Here is a 22,210-nt window from a genome sequence, read left to right on the forward strand (position 1 = left end):
CCCAGTGTTGCGCAGTCCTCCAAAATGCTGCTAGAACTGCTGCTGGAATGCTGATAAAACTACTGCGCAGATGCCAAAGAAATACCTTGCCCGAGCAGGCACTCGAAGTCCCCCGGGGCTAACGGTGAGATCTCCGAATGGAGACACTCAATGCACTAAACAGTGCTGCAGACTAGCTAAACAACCAGCATGCTCAAAAGTCGAAATGACTAGCTCAAAATGCACATAACTGAATGATCCAAAATGAGGGTGCTCCTCTCTATTTTATAGCCTCTGCCTCTCACAATCCCTAGGCTCACCTCCTCCTGCGTGCTTCTCTTGCCACGTGTTCTTCCCTTCTGCGCAGTCTCTCCATGTGTCTGCGTGGGCTCCATTTCTGCGTCCCCCCTTGGCCCCCTTGGCTCCCCTTTAAGTCACAACGTTGTGCTACATAGGAAGTGACTTTTTTAATTCTAGAGTTATGTCCCCCTTCCTCACTTTTGATTTACAAATAACTATAGAAGGCAAAAATTGAACAAAATCGAATATTCCAATTAGCCATAGCCAATTAGGAATATTACATGGGCTCAACATGAGCCACTAGATGACTCTCCAAAAATGGCCAATCATGCCCATCGTGCATATCATACTCCTGATCTAACCCACGTTCCACCATATGTTGCTCATGTTGAATCATCACAAGTGACCCATCTCCCTGAATGTCTCCCATGGGGTCTACTGACTGCTCACAAGAATATGTATCTAGGTTGTTGTCAACAACTCCATACAGTTGGTCATGCTCTTCAGACATATCCTCGTAAGAACCCATGGAATCAACTAAAGAATTCTCATCTGGAAATCTAGAAGGATCCTCCTCTTGATCCACCTCAATCATCTCTACCGTATCATCCAAGCATGAGTGATCAGGTCCCCAAGGCTTCTTACAAGTGAAGCAAGGCCCCTTTGTCCTCAGCTCATTCTTGCTACACGGTTGGTCACCACAAATCCTCCACAACTCCTCTGCCAACTATCTCCTAAACAATTTTATGTTCTGCTTAACCAACCTTTCAGCTAGTTCATTAGAAGCAAGTGAGACCAATTGCTCCTTCCTCCATATGGCTAACAACTTAGCCTGCAACCCCCGGCAAATGGCTTCATGGCCTCCCATACATGAAGATAAAATGGATTGCATGTTTGCCTTGACCATGTCAGGATGTTTTTGAATGCTAAAGAAGTGTTGGAATATTATAATGATTAAGTCATCACATTCTAGATCAAGTATTATTTCATATGTTCTGACCATGGCCATGATTTCTAGAATCTCAAGCTTCTTCCCAAAGCTAGAACCCGCATTGTTGTCCAAGTCTTGAAAAGTCACTACTATCAGTTTGAAAAATCTCCTCATAACATTATCGTTGTAAGGAGGTATAGGTGTGGGTAGTCTCGTGATGTTACTAAGATAAGATGCAATTGGAAGTTTGATCCCTTCACACAGTTCCTCCAAGAACTTGTGTTGTATGACAACAATCATAGTTGGTTTTAGAGCCCAAATTAGTTTTTTCCCTTCTAATTGGTTCACTTTGGAAAGGAGCACATCCAGTTCATCTAGTTTTAAAAGGACTTTTGTTGTGACCCTTATGTGTTTTAAATCTGTCCCAAGTGCAAAGATTTTGTGTCCAATCTCCAGCTCTTTCTATTGATCCCTTGGTTGTTCTTTTTGAAGAATGGCATAGAACCCTCTTAATAAAGGTTTGTTGTCTTGCTTGGGTTTCTGGCCCAATGATGCATGGTGGTTCAAGGAACTAATTTCTATGTTTTTCAATCTTTTCAATTTGTTTAGGAGTTCTTCCATGGTTTATCCCAATGATGATGAGGCCATTGTTTTTGTGGGTTTGTCAGTGAGTTTTCCAGTGAGGCATTTTGACACATATATCATAAGCACATTGTTGCAAGTGTGTTCTGAATGTTTTCAATCCTTCAACTGTGAATTAGTATCACCCATATGTAGATTATCAACCCAAAACATAATAGCAAGTAATCGTGTAATGATGAATAGCATAAATCAAAGAATAGAATGCATCCTCTTCTTATTGAAATAATAATTCATAATGATAGTACCTGATTAATATTCAACACTATATAGCAGAACCATACTCAAAAAATTGATTATAGAATGGAACCTGGGCAGTGGACTAAGTAGCGTATAATTTCTTGCACTAGTCATCAAATTTGAACTTCTAGACCCACGCGACTTGGAGATTTATGGCTAGTGAATTCAATTAATAGACCATAAACAAGGACTATGCCTTGAATGTAGTTGTTGTTTCGGTTGACGTTGCAAAAGTACGAGGAGGCCTAGGCGAAGGCTAAATGCATGATTCTAGACAGGGTCAAGGATCATGTGGTCCCACACATTGCTGAGAAGGACACCGCAAGGGAGATGTGGGAGACATTGACCACCTTGTACCAGGGCACTTCCGTCCAATGAAAGATGCTATTAGAAAATCAGCTGAGACAGTACCAGATGCAGAAGGGAGAAGAAATCGATCCCTTTCTTCTTAGGTTGCAAGGTATTAGAGACCAGTTGACTTCTATGGGGTCTGCACCAGATTCTAAGTTCATGGTCAAGACTGCCCTGAATGTAGTCACCGAGGACTGGGAGACTTTTGTCCAAAGTATCTTGGGCAAAGGGACTCTCCCCAGTTGGGAGGAGATGTGGGCAGCTCTTTGACAAGAAGAGATCAAGAGGTTGACCAAGGCGGGGAATAGCGACAAAGGAGCCTGGGTCAAGAAGGAGGAGGAGGAGGATGCAACTCTCGCATCATCGAGACAACAAGAACAACAAGAGCGGAAGAAGAAGGGTATTTCCAAGGTCAAATGCTTCAAGTGTGGGGAACTTGGACATTATGCCACATAGTGCCCCCAGAAGAAGGGCAAGGAGGAAGCTTTTGAATCGAAGGCTGCTCCAGCGAACTCTGACAGGGAAGGCAAGGATGACAATTGTGCCATGAGTGCTCATGCGCCTCTGGAGAAGAGGTGGGGTGACATGGAGTTGTAGTTGACAAGACTAAATGAACCTGGGGCATGATCCTTGAGGTGCCCAAACTCTTGGATCACATACGGCTATGGGAGCCCTTAACGATAGTAGTATAATGACAGGTGTGGGTTGGAGCGAGGAGTGATGGAGCGACAATGGCAGAGCTAGAGTGCCAAAGTCTGAGGCAGCGCAGTGAATTTTGTAGCAGTGCGAGAGGCACAGAGCAGTTTGCAGCATCGTAGTGGAAGTAGAGGGTCAGCACAGATTAGTAGCAGAGGTAGCTTCAGCATCACGAGGCATCCAAACTGACCAACATGTCAGTTTTTTGGTGAAAGTTTCAGTTACTTCTTAATAACTGAGTTGCAGTGCAGCAATTAGCAGTGGCAGTGCTATGGGCAGCATGATGCAACATGTTGAGAGGGAGCTGCAGTACAGAGGTAGCAATGGCAGTGGCAGAGTCATGGGCAGAAGTACAGTGGATAAAGGGCATCAGGCCAAGCATCAGCAACACAAAAGACTGATGCAGTGGATCAGTGTAGTACTTATGTTGAGAAGTGTTACTAGAGCACATTCCCCGCTACAAGGGAATGTTGATTTTGGGCAGCATCAGATGTGCTCTAGCTCCGAAATTTTGCGGAGGACTAAAATACATGAGATCTCCAGAACCCAGAAATCATTTGGAGAAATTCCACCCGGATGAGAAGTTATTAAAATAATTAATATTTTTAATGGGTTCCTAAGTCTAAACTTAGGAAAATAAAAATATTAATGGGTTTTAATAAGAATATGGGTGAGAAACTTCTAAGTGACGAGGATCAAGTCTGTTTTAATCTTAGTCGTTGATTATGGACTTAATCTCGTTCGTTGATTCATCAACAAGAAAAGTATAAGAGGAGGCTTGAGGGTCAGTTGGAGATACACTTGAGGGATCAATCAGCGCGATTTTTCTGGGGCGAAGTTTGCTGAGAAAATCGAACAAGTGATCTGTTGCAGTGAGAGGGGTAGTAGCAAAGAGTTGGATCAGAAGTGAGTTCCGAGCCAACGAGTACCAGACAGAGAGGCAGCAGTAGCATCAGAGAGGTAGCGTAGAGGCCTATGCAGCCCAGGAAGGGGCTCACGCAGAGCTGACGCAGGCCAAGAGGGTTCTTGCAGTGGTAGTGCGAGATAATCGTCGAGAGTTCGAGATTTTTCTAGGAATTCGATGTTCTGAGCCAGGAGGGCTGAAGTCGAAGATCTTGTGAGAAAATCAATCCAACAGAAAAGTCACACAGTGTCCCAAAGGCAAGATGCTGGCTCACACAAAGGAAACTGTGCTAGGATTTTTGCAGTGCTTGTCGGAGTTAGCGATTCAGTGGATCAGTTGTGACTTGGAGAACGAGGTAAACCCTCGTATGTATTTCTTGCTGCCAAGATTTCTCTAAAAGGTTAGCCGGTGTAAGAGGAAACCTGTTGTACCCAGATTCTGCTTGCTTAATAATACAAACCCTCTATATGATGCACCGGTTTTCCCGAATTAGGTTTTTCCGGGGACGTTTGTCCAAAAATAACAGTGTCCCTTGTGTATTTGTCTCGTTCTATTTTTAGTTCATGATCTGTATGTATGTGTAGTCTGTGATAGATTTTTCATCATTGTTTAAATAATTAAATAGCTTGTTGAATGTAAAAAACAAGTAGGAGATGATAAACCATAGATTGCGATAGGATTTCTGATGTGTAGATTCAAAAAATTTCACAAATCTATCTAAAAGAAATATTGGCAAAAGTTTACTAAGGGATTTCACCCTCTCTGAGCAAATCCAACACTCTCTGATCTTTGAAAAGCTAGTTGTCTAACTGGTCTGCGCTGGTTCTGCGTCACCCCAATGTTGCCTACCAAGCGCACTACCTGAAATAGCTGCTAATCTAGTCATCTAGCCTGCTACTTACTGGGAAAATGCTTCTCGAATTTTTGAAGTGAGGAGTTCTCAGGAGGAAATTATGATCGAAGAGATCCTTTGCAATAGAGGAGTAGGGACAGTGATCTGGCAGAAGATTTCCAGATCCGAAGAGGCAGTAGCAAGAGGCTGAGTTATTCCTAGTGTAGGAACGCGCGAGTACAGGAACGCGCAAATGCAGGAATGCGCAAGTGCAGGCAACACGAGTGTCGAGATTGCTTAGAGAATATCTCTACCAGATTTTCTTATTGTTTGGATTGTCAGTTGGAAATCCATAGATGTACTCAGATTTCACTGTTGCATAATAAAATAAACCCTCACTGCTCCACAGGTTTTCCCAAGTTGGGTTTTTCCGGGGACGATTGTCCAAAAATAACTATGTCATTGTGGTTGTATTTCTGCTAGTGTATTTTACTTTCTGCAATGTTTTAATTGTGAAGGCTGTAGAAGAATATATTTCGATATTTGCCATAAGAATGGTGTAGATAACTTATTTCTGAGGTAATAAGTAGAAGAAATAATATTAATCACTGCAGTAGGATTTCTATTTAGAAATTTTCACAGAGCGCACATTAGAGCATCAGAGCAGCCCTCTTCAGACATACATAGATGGGACTTGTAGCATCAATAGTTTACCTATGCACCTTGGAGAGGGAGAGGCAGAGCCACCTCGACATATTTTATGTGTTGACCAGGCTCATTAGATGAGGCGACATGAGTGGCGCAAAGTGCAACATTCGTAGGATGGAGGATTTTTCCTATGTATGGGAGTTCGTACATTCAATCCCTCTCTTGGGGCTAGATGGTGAGAAGCTCTCAATTGGTACTTGGTGGGGTGGGCTATGGAGATGGTAGTGGACCTGGGAGAAGCTCAACAAGAGCTTCCAAGAACTGGGGATACCAAAAGCCCAAACTGGCATTGTGATCCGGGTGGGACTACCTATCATTTCCTCGATATGTCGGTTGACTATGACTTGGATGGTATAGTTGACCTAGCAGTTGAGCATGCACATTCGCTATGGGAGTCTTGGTCAGCACCAATGGCCAACCAGTTTTTTGACAAACTCCTTTGGTTGTCTTGGTATGACGTTTGTACACAGGATCACGGGGTGATCAGCATACTCTGGGAGGAGTTTGTTGGAGGAGGTGGCATTGGTAGGCCACCAAACAGTGCCTTGTATGGGGTTGGAGACTCTTCACTTTTGTGTGGGGAATGGAGGACGCAAACGAGTAGAGCAGCGATGGTATCACTGCTGACACATAGGGAGATTCACTTCTCGGATCCCTCAAGGAGGATTTGGAGGGGAGTTCCCCTCATTAGAGAGCATGGTGATGCGATGGTGGAGGTGATGATATATGTTGGGTACGGGTCGACGCATATGGACACAGCTTTAGGTCATCACATCCAGGGATGGGTAGGAGAATCTAGCGTGGAGCAGTGGTATGCAGATGGACATGGAGACACATGGGGGTGTGTCGTAGTATGTCGGACTGCGCTATGGAGTGGGAGTGCCTCACATCGCATTGAGTACATGTGGGGAGTGACAGGTGCAGTGAAACGGGTGGGACATAGGATAGTACAGGATGTTATAGTTGTAGTGGGGAGTATCCAGTGGTGTACCGGGATAGGTTGCAACATACAATGGCATGTCGTGCAGTGTGGCGATACTAACTGGTATGTAGTGGCAGATGATGCGGCGCAACGGGCACTTGGAGAGTTGCCTCCCAGGAGACTTATGGATAGAGGCATTATGTGTACCATTGGATGTAGGCCACCTAGGATCAATGAGGACACTATTGAGCATCTGGGGAAACCATGTTTAGTGGAGATAGAGAGGGGATCATCCATAGGATTACTCTTGAGCATTCTGGCAGACTCTTGATCACACTCTTTTGGACATACCCACCCATCATCCTCCAGTGTTGCTTACAGTCGCAAAGGGTTTGGTTGTTGCCCTTTGACACTCTACATTCAGATAGCAGGGCATGGGAGGCTCACCCTAGGCAGTTGGATGAGACACCGTGTGTCATGGTCCGAGAGGAGACTCTCTAGTTGAGACACTTGGTAGGTGCGCGAGTTGATGGTTACATGCTTAGGTATGACATGGTTGATTGTTGAGGTAGCATATGTTCCACCCCTAGGCTCACACTTGGGGAGGGGACTGAGAAGGGAGTTACATGTTGCTTTTTCAGTTGGACACCTCAAGGTGTTAGGTGAGCATGAGTTACAAAGGACAATAGTCCTTATTGGAAGGATGATGCCTAGGCTTCCGGCAGTACCCGGGCCCATCATCAGGAGTTGGGATAGCAGATCTCGCTGTGTGATTTAGCAAGCACAGAGCAGCTGGATATTTGCGGCATAGGTTCTTGATGCTCAATGCCTACCTATTAGATACCTGCATGAGGTAGAGACGGGGCACAGAGGGATCCCAACACCTAGCAGCATATCACAGAGACAAGCAAAGAGGATTGGGGGTTCTGGACCTCTAGTATGGTTATGGAGTCTAGGGGTCCAGTGGATTAATGGGATACTCCACTCCTCAGTGAGAATGGTCGGGATAATGGGCAGACTGATTCATTCACAAGCGGACGCATGGGGGATCACTAAAGCCCTCACCATAGGACGAGGCATATTGTTGCTCATGCTTGGGATTAGCCATGGGGTGATATGCACTGGCACTATTGAGGCGCTTTGGCAGGTTGGGCCTAACCTCGATCATCGCATAGATTGTGGCCGAGAGTTATGCGAGAGGAGGTTATGGTACTAGCGTGCTAGACAATTGTGATGACCAGGGTGTCATGGGGTCAATAGGATGGTTTTTTGCTATGCTGAGCAGGGGGCCCTAGCATCACAGTACCTAGCGATTTAGCTACCCATAAGGGTGAGTTGGTCTCTACAAGAGAGGGTCATCCAGATTTTCAACCAGGTTTCTGTATTCGCTAATGGCGTGGGAGACTTCATCAGCATGGCAAGATGGCTAGCAAGAGGATTTGAGGAGGAGCTCATGCAGGAGAGGCTTCATTTGCATGGGGATTGAGTTGTATATTCAGGGGCCCATAATCATAGTGCATCGGGTGGACTATTTAGTAGGGTAGCTTCATGAGGATTTGGATGGAGTTTTACATCGTCAGGATGCTCTACTTATTGGCAGTACACAAAGGGAATCTAACACCCCTATCTGGTAGGATAAGGAGTGGAGCAAGGGGTGCTCCACGCTGATCGGGTTGGCTTGGGATCCTGGTATCGAGGTACTCCTTCACTATAGCATAGTGCAGCGATCAGGGATGATCCAATGGCATATTTGGGAGCCTGGTGAAGTTTGCAGCGACAATGGGGATCCACAGTCAGAGAGGGCGCTTGTTTAGGCACTGCTTGGTGCATTGGAGGAGCTTGCTGAATGAGGATGCTACTTGGGAGGGCAAGCACATACTTGAGCATCCAACACCGAAGTTGCTTGGGGACAAGCAACATTTGGGAAGGGAGGACTATCATGTCCCTTCCTAAATTAATTTGGAACAAGACTAATTATTGCATTTCGAGGCCAATTTTGGAGATAGTGGGGCCCATTCGATTTTTATTAGGAGATTAGACTTAGGATAAGTTATTTTGTTTTGGTTAAATTACACATGGGGGCCACCCACACTAGGGAAATACGCATTCCCTAGTTCGGTTTGCATGGAGGTGTGTTAATTTTAGGTATGCTCTATGCTTAGAGCAATTTATTTCAATTTTCACAGTTAGTTCAATATCTTTTCCAGATTAGCAATCACATCAGCATTAAAGTAAACTGCAGATAGAACATAAACATAAATCGCAGAAGACAAGCCAAGACAAGAGGACACAAGATGTGGCGCTAGCCAGGGACAAACCCCAATGTGGGGAAACCCTTGATCAATTCTTCTTATATGTTCTTCAATAGTTTAGCAGAGAGAGAGATAGTATGTTTACAACAGAAGTCAACACTTTGACTTATCTAGAGAAGAGCATAGATCATCTCTAAAAAGATGATACATGAGATCAGTTGAAGACATGCTGCTTCAACTGCTTCTCCAAGGTGACTCCTTCACCTATCGTTGTGCTGCATTTCATCATCATGCTGCACCTCACTGCGCTGCACCATGTTGCACCCATCATCACTATGCTGCATCTCATCATGCTTCATTAATCATGACTGTACCCATCACTGTATTGCATTATGTGCCATTGCTGCACCATGTTGCCATACTGACCTATGTGTTGGCTGCATCTTGCATGCTTGTTGTCCCTAGCTTGCTTGTTTTCCCTAGCATGCTTGTTGTCCTTAGCATGCTTGTTGTTGCACGCTAGTTGTCCCTTGCATGCTAGCTGTAACATTGCATGCTTAGTGCATTTGCTGCTAAGTACGATACAACTGTCCCAATGTTAGTTAGTTGTCCCTAGCATGCTGCTCTCCTTCAGAGACAGATGTTTTGGCTATTCCGACAATTATAGTTGTTCTCGGCAGTTCCGCAGTTCCAGTTCCAGCTGTTCCCGCAACTCTGGCAGTTCTGGCTTCTGCGCTCTACATCAGCTTTCCCGGCTGTTTTGACAATTCTGGTTGTTTCGGCTTCTGCCCTTTGTGTCAGCTTTCCCGACTGTTCCCACAATTCTGGCAGTTCCGGCAATTCTGGTTATTCCTGGCAGTTCCAGCAGTTCTAGTTGTTCCGACAATTCCCGACAGTTCAGCTTCTGCCCTCTGCGTCATCTTTCCTGGTTGTTCCGGTAGTTCTGGCTGTTCCGGATTCTGCCCTCTGCATCAGCTTTCCCGACAGTTCCGGCAGTTCCCGACAGTTCCGGCAATCCTGGCTGTTCCCGACAGTTCTGGCTTCTGCCCTCTGGATTAGGGCAGCGTTATCCCTTAGGATCTCTCCTCCTACTAAAACTCAAAGACAAGTAGAGAGGAAGAGATCCTAAGTGTGTTGAAATGACTTGAAGGCCACCTCTATTTATACTAAAACATTGAGCACAAGTGGGGACTACTTGGTTGCTGGCCGACCTTAACAAATTGTCCCATAACACAAATAAATTCATATCTCCATGAATACTTATCAGAATCGGATGATCTTTAGATAAATCCTACACCTCTCGATGAGAGGGATCCAAGAAAAATATCAGCTTCCATTAATAAGATGACCCACATGGAGTTTGGCCCTAGTTGCCAATTTTAACACTCCCTCTCAACTAGGGAGAACTCCATCCGCTGATCCATATGTCCAACTGTACTATCTTCGCCATCAGTGCCCTGCACTGCTCTGCTCTTCTGAGCTCTGCTCTGTTGAGCTTTGCTTTGCTTTGCTCTACTCTACTAAACCATGAAGAAGAAGAATTGATCGAGAATGTCTCATACCATTCTCTACTGAACCGAAGTCAATTTCATCTAAAGAGAGTGTGTCACATCACTCTTACTGGCCCGAAGTCAGTTTTATTGATCCCATATCAATATCACTAGAGAGTGTCTCAAACCACTCATACTGATCCCAGATCAATGTAGGTCATCCTAGCATAGGGAGTACAGTAGATACATCGATAGTACTACTATGGTCCCTAACCCCATTTCCCTGCCCATTGATCAGATGAGAGATACTTCCCATGAGTCCCAGACTGCATGGGTAGGATGCCTCAACAGGAGAACTAATCATCCTGTCCATAGTAGAACGAATCATCTTGCCCCACAGTCACCACGGGAGAACTAATCATCCCGGCCCACTAGAGAACTAATCATCATGTTTCACAGTTGCCACGGGAGAACTAATCATCCCGGCCCACAAGAGAACTAATCATCCTGTTCCATAGTCGCCACGAGGTATCACAGGGGAAGGTTGAACCTGTCATCTTGTACATAGCACACCACCAGGGGAGGGTGAGTCGCCTTTTGGTCGTATGTTGCTCCGATAAGTACCCCAAGCCCCCCAGAGCTCCCAGAGCTCAATGCATGCAAATTGCAGGACCCTTATAAGAAGGTCTCTCAACGACTCCAAGTCGTTCGGGAAAGTCACAAATTTAACCTTTCCCTGGGGCTTCCACAAAATGTCTACGACCTGTACATCAGTCTTAATGCGATGGAGCCTCCTCGCTCATCGACTTACCATATCCCAAATAAGGCAGTATTTGATGTCTATCTACTAGAGCAATCATCAAATATGGGATTCCTCAATAATCGAATCCCCCCTCTGGTTGTCACAGAGAATCACAGTGGTATTCATCATGTGTACAAACAACTCACTTAAGAGCTTCTGCAACCATGCAGCTTCACACGAGATCATACTCGTAGCTATGTATTCGGTCTCGGTAGTGCTTATAGCAACTGACTTCTGCTTCCTGCTCATCCATGATATCGAAGCAGAATCCAAAGAGAACCAGCACTGAGAAGTACTCTAGTGATCCTCCACAATGCCTGCCCAGTCAACATTCGAATAATCATGCAGTTTCATATTTCCGACAGTGTATCTCAATCCATGAGAGATTGTGCCTCGAAGATATCTCAGAAGATTCTTGGCACCAATCCAGTGAGGCTCAACCAAATATGAGCTCACCATGCTAACTGCAAAACATATGTCCGGACAGAAGTTCACCAAGAACATCAACACGAATGAGATTATGAAACTCAGAGGCATTTCCCAAATCTGCTCCGACATCACTACCATATAACTTCTGAAAGTTAAGATCCTCGAGGCAGTCACAGGCTTGGAGTTTATCATTCCACATCTGGAATCCAACTCCCTCTTACTTTTGCAAATGAGAGGGTCTGCACCTGTCAGAAATAGGTCGTCCTCATAAGGTGCCGGTATGAGAGGTCTATCATCCACAACCTTCGGGTAATGGTTGTTGTCCTAGTGAATCTCAACTTCATCAGATAGCTATCAATCCTCTCATACTACGCCCGAGGTGTTTTGCTTCAAGCCATAGAGGGCTTTCTTCCACTTGTATACATGAGATTCCCGATCATGAATCTCAAACTCCTCGAGTTGTTCCAAACCTATGGACCTGCTGCATGAGGGGAATGGTCCTCTTATAAGATTTTCTTTCGGTACATCTCAGACATGTACTTTCATGCTCTTCTTGAATTCAGGCATCCCTATCACCCTCTAACTCACATCAGGTAGAGCCCCATAGGTAGACCTCTGGTGTTATAGATGCGATATGTCAATTGACATGATCTCCAACGGACCATCCTGCTACTTGATGCAAATTTCCAACCGTAAACCCATGAGAAAAAGCATCTTTGAAAATTCTATTTTTTAACACGTACCTTTGCATCGATGAATGCCACCCTAAAACCTTTGACTTCCATTTCCGAGATGGACACCAGGTTCTTCTTGCGATTAGGTACATAAAAGAGATTCTTGTAAATGAATAGAGTTACCCTCATTCAATTTAGGGGTAACATTCCCTACACCCTTTCCGAGATAGGTGGCATCGACTTCAAGTATAATCCCACGGTTGTTTCCGTCTCTACCAAATTTGAGAGAGCACCCTTCTATTCGATGAGGTGCCTTGAAGCACTATGATCAATAAGCCAGATTCCCAAAGAATCAAAAGGAGAGGGCCAATACATGATAATGCTTCTTTATCTTATCAGAAACAACATTTGATTCTTCATACTTGGGGTTCCTTGCTTTCTCTGAAGAGTCAGTCGTTTCCTTGATGACCTGCATTACCTGTCATTCCTATAATCATTGAAGATGTCCCTGGAATGATTGTTATCATCATCAAGTGATGTGTCCCTACCTCAGACACTCCTTCGCATAATGGTTGAACTTATTACAACCAAGGCATTTGCCTTTCCTTCCACCCTTAGATCCGGACTTCCCATTGAAGTGATCTTTAGGTAGGCCATCCGAAACTTCTGTTGCGCCATTCTGATAATATTCTCTGCTTGGACTTCACCCTTGGTGAATTTGAAGAGGGATGAGGAATCCATTGACCCTTTTTTTCCTTTCCCAACTGTCTTCAGTGATTGCTCTTTCACTCTTGCTTGGGCATTGCCTTCTCCTTAGCTCTGATTCCCTTTTAATTTTAGGTATGTTCTATGCTTAGAGCAATTTATTTCAATTTTCACAGTTAGCTCAATATCTTTTCCATATTAGCAATCACATCAACATTAAAGTAAACTGCAGATAGAACATAAACATAAATCGCAGAAGACAAGCCAAGACAAGAGGACACAAGATGTGGCGCTAGCCAGGGACAAACCCCAATGTGGGGAAACCCTTGATCAATTCTTCTTATATGTTCTTCAATAGTTCAGTAGAGAGAGAGAGAGAGAGATAGTACGTTTACAACAGAAGTCAACACTTTGACTTATCTAGATAAGAGAATAGATCATCTCTAAGAAGATGATACATGAGATCAGTTGAAGACATGCTACTTCAACTGATTCTCCAAGGTGACTCCTTCACCTATCGTTGTGTTGCATTTCTTCATCATGCTGCACCTCACTGCGCTGCACCATGTTGCACCCATCATCACTATGCTGCATCTCATCACGCTTCATTAATCATGACTGTACCCATCACTGTATTGCATTATGTGCCATCGCTGCACCATGTTGCGATACTGACCTATGTGTTGGCTACATCTTGCTTGCTTGTTGTCCCTAGCTTGCTTGTTTTCCCTAGCATGCTTGTTGTCCTTAGCATGCTTGTTGTTGCATGCTAGCTGTCCCTTGCATGCTAGCTATAACATTGCATGCTTGGTGTATTTGCTGCTAAGTACCATACAACTGTCCCAATGTTAGTTAGTTGTCCCTTGCATGCTGCTCTCCTTCGGAGATAGATGCTTTGGTTGTTCCAGTAGTTCCAGCGGATCCCAGCAATTCCGGCTTCTGCCCTCTGCGTCAGCTTTCCCCGCTGTTCTGGCAATTCCGACTGTTCCTGCTTCTGCCCTCTGCATCATCTTTCTCGACTGTTCCGGTAATTCTGTTAGTTCCAGCAATTCCGGCTATTCCCGGCAGTTCCAGCAATTCCGGTTGTTCCGGTAATTCCGACAATTCTCGGCAGTTCCGGCTTCTTCCCTCTGCGTCAACTTTCCCGGTTGTTCCGGCAGTTTCGGTTGTTCCGGCTTCTGCCCTCTGCGTCAGCTTTCCCGACTATTCCGGCAGTTCCCAATAGTTCCGGCAATTCTAGCTGTTCCCGGCAGTTCCGGCAGTTTCGGCGATTCCTGGCAATTCCAGCAGTTCCGGGCAGTTCCGGCTTCTGCCCTCTGGATTAGGGCAGCGTTATCCCTTAGGATCTCTCCTCCTACTAAAACCCAAAGACAAGTAGAGAGGAAGAGATCCCAAGTGTGTTGAAATGACTTGAAGGCCACCTCTATTTATACTAAAACGTTGAGCACAAGTGGGGTTTATTTGGTCCCTGGTCGACCTTGACAAATTGTCCCATAACACAAATAAATTCATATCTCCATAAATACTTATCGGAATTGGATGATCTTTAGATCAATCCTACACCTCTCGATGAGAGGGATCCAAGAAAAATATCAGCTTCCATTAATAAGATGACCTGCATGGAGTTTGGCCCTAGTTGCCAATTTTAACAAGATGGTTAATTGAGGGCCCACGATGGAGGTAAAATTGGAGGGAAATGTGCTCCATGAAATCTATATAAGGAAGCTCTCCTCATTTCATTCATCTTTGGCATATCGAATTTTTCTTTGGCTGCTCGAGCTGCTTAGCCAAGTTACTTGTTCTTTAGCAAGAGTTCATCAAGCGAAGAGCTCACCCTTTCTTTGGGGGACTTTGAGTGCCACCCTAGGAAGGTTTTTCTTCATTTCTTCAGGAGGAGCATCTCATTGTGATTTTCAGCAATTGCATTCATCTCTAGGTAGTGCGTATTACTAGAGGACGTAATGAAGAGGAGGTTGATTTTGCTTGTCATGTCTTACAGTGGTATCTGGGATTTGATATTGTTTCTTGTATGAGAGGTTGAGAACTCGGTTCTCTACTCCAGCAGTAGCCCCAAGACGGAAACCCTCGAGTGATTCAGTGAGAGTGGGCAAGCACCCATCTCTTCCCTTGGTGAATCCATTCAGGATTCACAAGTTGCAGTTTATTGGTTTTCAGTGTGTTTTGGAGGCCGATTGTGGCATTATTGTAGATTTGTTTGAGAACAGTTTATCTCAGCTATATGGGTTATATGTGCATGTAAACCCCTGCTTATCTAATATAATAAAGCTGAGGTTCATATTTCTGCATTTTCAGAGCTTGGAGGAGGATTTTGTTGGGCTTCCTTGCCGGCCGTATTCCTTCAGCGGTTTGGAGCGAGTAGGGCCTACTAGAGGCCAAATTTGGAAGGTCAAAATCTGGCCAAACCATTTCTGGGTTATTCTGGGTTTTTGACAAGGATCCCAAATGTAACGTTTTAGAATTTTCTGAGCACCGAAGGTGGATTTTTTAGCTGTATCTTTGCAGCAAATAATGCATAATTATTGGGGATTGCAAAGTGCCTTTGGGGGTCGCTTTTTGGAGGTCAAAATCAGGCCAAACCATTTCTGAATTTTTGTGGGTTTGGTCAAGGAGATTGGGGTGAATTTGTAGCATTTTTCGAGTAGCAGAAGTGGAGTTTCTTGCAGTTCTTTTCCAACTAGCAGTGCAATTTTCTAGTCAGCGCAGAGCATTAAAGAAACAAACATTTTCCAGTACTTGATATCATTGTCTCATCACCTGGATTCTGTCATGCTTGCCATTGAGGCAAGCCTAGGTGCATTCACCGATACTATTTTGCTTGCTCCATTGATTAATAAAATGGCTCAGCTGGTTGTACTTCTGGAGTTTTTATGAGAAAGTGTTGTTTGTTAAAAAAAATTGTGTTGAGAATCGTTTTTTCTTTATATATCAATGTTTGTTTAAGTTAGGAACATTACATACAACGTGGACTTGATCTCTCGTGGACTGTTGGAGGGCAGTGCGAGAGAAGATCAAGTGTGGACGAGATTGAGCACTTATGGTTTGTTCAAGGAAAGCGTGATAGTGTCCAAGTTGGATCCCAGTGAGCAACACCTTGATGGACAAAGGTAGTTGTGAGAGAGGCAGTTGATGTGCTCAAAGGTCTAATCAACCCTAGACTTGTGTCTAGATAAGGATTTCTACAGCAAAAGATGGGAAGTCCTCTTAGCTTGTGTTCATTGTGGGAGAAGAACATCTTGGAGTGAAAGGTGGTAGCCCTCCATGCCCTATGTTGGTCTTCATCGAAGCAGCGTAAGAAGACTATAGCGCGCAGAAGTTCCTGAGTAGCTAAGGAGCAGCAGTGGGCAGATTGATAGTTGTTCACAAGTGGAGCTGTGAACAACTCGACAGGAGTCTCGATTTGTTGTGCTCTTGATGGACGAAGGGACAACTAGAGAGCAGATTGAGAGCCAAGATTCAGTGATCAGATGGACTTGGAGCATTGATAGAGGCAAAAGCTGCAGATCGAGAGTCGAAGGACCAGGCAGGTACAGGGTACGACCGAGGGGAGTTGAGAGAGTCAACTTCATCATCCAGATGGTCAGAGTATCTTGTTGAGGAAAGATTGGTTGTCGATGTACTGACACCAATCCCCAGTTTTGTATCTTGTACTAGTGGATGTATGAGGGCCATTATCCCCAGATCGGAAGCCCTAGACTGTTGTATTAAATGTTGATTAATATAACGAAATTGGGTTAAAAACTGTAAAAAGTTGTCTATATTTTGTGCATATGTGACTTACGGTTGTTTATATTCCACTGTGAAAAGTAGTATCATTGAGATTCTTGGTTTGGTAGCGTCAGAGATTTTAAGATTCTATCCTAGACCCAAGGTGGTGGAAATTCAACATCAAGGAGGAGGAATCATCCATATTCTTCACAAGTGCTTAGTGATGAGATTTTGCCAAAGAACGCGGAGTTTGAGGAGGGATCACTCCATTTGCAATTGTTCCGTATTTTTATCTTCGGAGGTCAAATTCATTTGAAGAGGCCAACCTTCTCTTGGAGGCCGAATTCCATTACAGTAGCTAAGCAAAAATTGTGAAGGCTGAATTGATTTGGAGGAAGCCAAATTTTCTTGAGAGGCTGAAATTGTCTAGAAAGGCCATCATTTCTTATGGAGGCCATGTTTTCTAGAGGAGGCTATGGCTTTTTGTGGGGGTTCGCAATTATTCTAGAGAGGCTGCAGCTTTATTGGAGCAACATCATCCAACCAGCCAAGTTGTGACATTTTCCAGAGCTAATCACAGGTTCCAAAAATCAAATTATTGCATCATGAAGAAGTTGTCTAGAGTGTAATTTCAGTGTTGATAATATCGGTATCAGCAAAATATCGGTGAGGGTCTAGAAAACATCTTATCGACAATATCGGCGAAAATATCAACAAATACCGGCAAGCATAAAAAATGCATAATATATTCATTTTTTCATATTTTTAAACATATAAAGCAAAAACAACATGAACTAAACACATTGGCACATAAATGTGAAGAAAGCACTGATATATATGATGTCAAATAGAAATGATACATCAAACTTCAAAGGCGATACCAAATCCTACTGATCCCTGATAATTGTCCAATCAAGGACTCAAACAAAATAACATCACATATATAAAAGTATTTCATCATCATGAGTTATAAACTTATATGTAGCAAAACAAATAAAACTAGAGCTATCTATTTGAACCCAGTGGCCTCTCCCTAGCAGCTATTTTTCTGTCTTGTTCAGCGATTGCTTCAAGAGCTTTTTGCATAACCTCCGCACTAGAAACCATCCAAGGCATTACATCTGCATCATGTGCAGGGAGTCTAGCAGATGGTATTTCAATCGCGTAACCCCTTCTGACATCTTGGTCCCACACAATTTGCATGATATATATGCCCGATTTGCCCCACCAACAGGCTCCCCATACTGCCAAAATGGGTACAAGGCTTTTGGCATATTTGACATGTGTAGTGCACTAATTCAAACCAAGGGCACAAAAAAAAGCAAAAAATTGGCATTAAGCCCCCCAACACAAAAAATAATAAGTAATAACCACTTCATTTAAAAAAAATTACTACATTATTTGCATTTTGGAATGTGAATGAAAAATAGCAATAAGAGGGTGCATAAGAAAGTTGAAAAAAAAATGAAGCTTGCTGTCCAAATATGGAGAAAACCCTTGCATTGGCTCATGGGCATGAAAATCATAGCAAATGGAAAAAAACAAAGAAACAAAATGTTGGTAGGCAAAGAGGCAAGCAAGCATAACCCTAAATCTATGAAAAAATCATTCACATAGGGGTTTTTAAGAGCATACTTGTTAATGGAAGAAATGAAGTTTGTCTCACTGTTCTTCAATTTTTGATCCACAAAAAAATCTTAGTTGGTGGTGATAATTGCTATTTGATCCTCAATCCCTCCTTGACAACCACCACAAAACTCTTCCCCTTCCTTCTCAACACTCAGAAACAAAAATGAAGAAAAAAAGACGAATTTCCCTTTTTCTAGCCGCGGCATAGCCTACCTGGTGATATTTTCTATCATCTCGCGATATTTTGCCGAGGTATTGGCGATATCTCGAAAATATCGCGATATTTTCAGGAGCCAAAATATCGCGATATTTTCTCGGCGATATTTCAGCTCGCCGAAAATATCGCAATATTTTTTATTATCGGCGGTATCTCGCCGATATTATCATCACTGGTAATTTCATGATTAATAGTTATAAATAATTGCCTAAGTTGTTGCTATCATTTGGGAATTTTGTTATGGGTTTCATATTTTATTGCATGCAAAATGTTTGAATAAACATCTCTACTATAAATGATTTATTTATTTGCATACAAAGTGTTTGAGGAAATGTTTGCATGCAAAGTGTTTTTCAAAACGCATAAAAGAGAACAAAAATTTATGTGAGTTGAGTTCGTATATTTTGGCAAGGGGCATTACAAACATCCTCTCACTCTCTTCTACTCAGTGTCAAGATTTTCAAAGGCCATTAGTTTCTAGCATTTTAATATATCAACACTATATTTCATACTCTTATCTTTCAGCCCTTTTTTAGCTAGACATAAATATACTCCATCTTTTAGCCCTGTTTTAGCTAGACATTTAGCAACTAGGGAATACCTTGCTTTTAGACCTTATCATCCTTCTTCTTTTAGAATTGGTTTAGGAGATGTCTTGGCACTCCCACTTTATATTTCCATTGGATGTACTATTTTAGTCCTTTTGACCTACTTTCATGGCTTTCTGTTGGAGATTAATAGAACTATCTTATCTTATCTTTATATCAGAATCATATTGAATGGTATGGGAGATGTGTTTGAAACTGACAAATGTATGCCATTCTTAGAACAAACCTTTGGGGTTCTGAAATGAAGTATGCAAGTGGTAAGAGATGTAAAATCATGTCTTGAACTAGGATTATAGATGCCCAAAGATCAAAAGTGTCATAACATGCCTGGAAAATTGAAACTTGAAACAACAAAGCAGAAAACTAAGGATTACTAGTGATTAATTTAATCACAAATTTGTTGACCTGCAAACCACGATAATTTCATTTATTGGTGGTAATAATTTGGCCAGGAGGAAAAGTGCTGGATTCAATATTGTAGTCAGGTAACTTTTATGGTCAACTTGACTAGAGATGGTCACAATTTGCACCATGGTATTGCTCATTTACAGTAGTCATTGCATACTTCTAAGTTCTAAGTATTCATCATACTGATCACAAGTGATAAGTAAGAAGCTTTTCTTTGTTAATTTCTAGCAAGGAGATGCCCTAAGAACTCATGTTTTGGCTATTAATTCTTGTTGTACACTTGAGTCACATTGACCTATTTTTCTTCACTTGTGGGCATTAATATAATTTCATTTTTTCTTTCTTTTCTGAAAATGCAACTTATATTATAACAATAAACAGAAAGTTACATCAATAAGAACAACCTTTCTAAGATTGGATATTAGCCCCATTCCGGACATAATTTGAGAAGGAAAATGTCTGTTTTAAGCTAAGTTGCCGGAAACGCCTAGGTAAAGCGCTGGAAACGCCATTTGCCGAATCTGAAATGGATTCTGGTATGAAATGGTACGGATATGTACAGAAAACGTATTGATGCCGTTTTTGAAATGCCGGAAACTGCAAGCCCGTTTTCTCCCGCGTTTTGGGTTTTTTTGGTAGTTTTTGGACCGTTTCCGGAAATCTGGATAGCTCAAGTTGTATCTGGACTACTGTTCGACGTTACAGCTTGAGCTTTGAAACATCTAACTCCTAAATACAATGCCATCATTTTTACCTACCACTAACAATGAAGTCCCTACTTAACAACAGTAAATTAAAGAAATGGTGGTTACCTTTTCTTTGTGACTTAAAGTTCGAATGCAGATGGAAAATGTTCTTATGTTGTTATCTGTTCTATATATAGAGTTAAATTTATATGCGTCTTGTGATTAAGGGGACATTGGATTGGATATTACTATTGTTATTGGTATTTTAACATCAGCAGATTTTCAAGCCAAAGAAACTTGAGGATGTTGATTGTGAAATTGCTGACATTCTCACCTCAGCATCATCAACCCTTTAACGAACCCACATTTCAAGTTTCAACAGCAGCAGCAAGTATAACAATATTAAGCATCTCTACAAAGAAGAACAAGGTTCCTCTTTTCCAATCATTCTTTTCAACTGGGCATCATAGTCCCTCTGCAACACTCAATCCCCTATGGCTCTCATCATTATCCACTCAAAATGAAAGACATCAATCCCCTCCAAATAAAATGACACACCCCAACAACATATGATATGTATTCAAGTAATATCTCCACTAAAACAATAAACCGATTTTTGAGTAGTACTCAACATTTAAAGCAGTTTCATGACAGAATGATGACTTAGTGACATGAATGATGACATATTTGATGATATGTAAAAGTAATTTATGATGGTGTTTTAACTTTTAAACTTTTAAGTTTTGGACAGCCATATGAATTATGAATAATGATAGTAGACTGCCAGTCATAGTTCATTTTGTACTTTGTACTATGTAGTATGCACTATTAATTTTGGTGATGATGTTGTAACTTGTCATGTTGATGTTGAAATTTGAAACAGAAACTTGAAGATATGTTGAATCATGAATGTTATAATAATCATTAATGATGACAGATGATAATTGATTATGTACTTTTAGATATAATCTATATTCTAAAAGATGAGTGGTAATATGATATTCTTAATTTGTATATATATATATATATATATATATATATATATATATATGTTTGTGTGTGTGTGTCATTTCCTGCCGTATTGTATCCATATTTTTTGAAAATTTGTCGTATCCGTTTCAAACCCTGTATCCGTATCTGTTTCAGTGCAACTTAGGTTTTAAGTGCCATTGCACCAAACTCTATAAGTGATAATATCTGTCGAAGAAAAAGAAATCTATATTTTGCCAGATACAGTTGCAAGAAGTGATATTTTCAATTCAATATTATCTGATTTTGGTTGAGAAACCGCTTATCTTTTGACATCACAACTATTTATAAGCACAAATAGTTGTTACTTCAGTATATAGTTTTCCATACATAGTTTCGACATTGTTACACACAAAGTATCTGTTGATCTGCCAGAAACAAAATCACGCACCTTTGAACATTCAAGAGATAAGAACATTTGCCTCCACAGAGACGAAATCCCATCCCTATCATCTTGATTTTCCACCTCATCTATGCTTGGCAGAAGCTGAAGATTAGGGGTGATAGACTCCTTGCGTTCTTCTTGTGCATTTTTGGAAAATGAGATGTCATCCTTATCATCTTGATTGTTCACCTCATCTATGCTTGGCTGGAGCTGAAGATTAGGGGACATACACTCCTCTTGTTTTTCTTGTGGATTTTTCTTTTCAAACTCTACATTTTCATTCGTCTGCAGGCAATCAACATCTTTAATCAGATTGCCAATCACATTCCTTGCTTCCACTTGCAATCCTTCTGTCACTGTTACTGAACAGTCCAGTTCATTTACACAGTTTTGTTCCAATACAGCTTCTGAATTTTCAGTTGCAAATTTTGGACATATATCAGCCCCTTTTTCCTTTGAAGTTTCCAAATATTCTGATTGTTCGATCACAGAGACTGTGGAATCTGAACTATTCAGGGAATCTGAACAGAAAATGTGTTTCTTTTCTGCTTCAACTTTCTCTGTGATAGATTTTTCAATTTCTGAAATCTTTTTCTGTAAATAAACCAAGAAAATTGCAATGTCAAACTTTCTAAAACCAAACAGAGGAAGAGCATTTTCTACAAGCT

At 42.1% G+C, this 22,210-nt stretch overlaps 1 protein-coding gene across 1 annotated transcript in view; it reads right to left on the reverse strand.

Moving 5' to 3' along the window:
- Positions 1 to 22,210, reverse strand: part of LOC149152803 (protein CHROMATIN REMODELING 35-like) — a 381,887-nt gene that overhangs the window by 110,902 nt on the left and 248,775 nt on the right. The window contains 1 exon segment of the mRNA XM_089443610.1: positions 21,549 to 22,136. Coding sequence (XP_089299736.1) covers positions 21,549 to 22,136 — 588 coding nt within the window.

This window comes from Pinus tabuliformis, chromosome 9 (genome assembly GCF_031772625.1).
Source record: "Pinus tabuliformis cultivar Carrire ecotype Pingquan chromosome 9, CPIR1, whole genome shotgun sequence".
In the NCBI taxonomy this organism is placed as follows: domain Eukaryota; kingdom Viridiplantae; phylum Streptophyta; class Pinopsida; order Pinales; family Pinaceae; genus Pinus; species Pinus tabuliformis.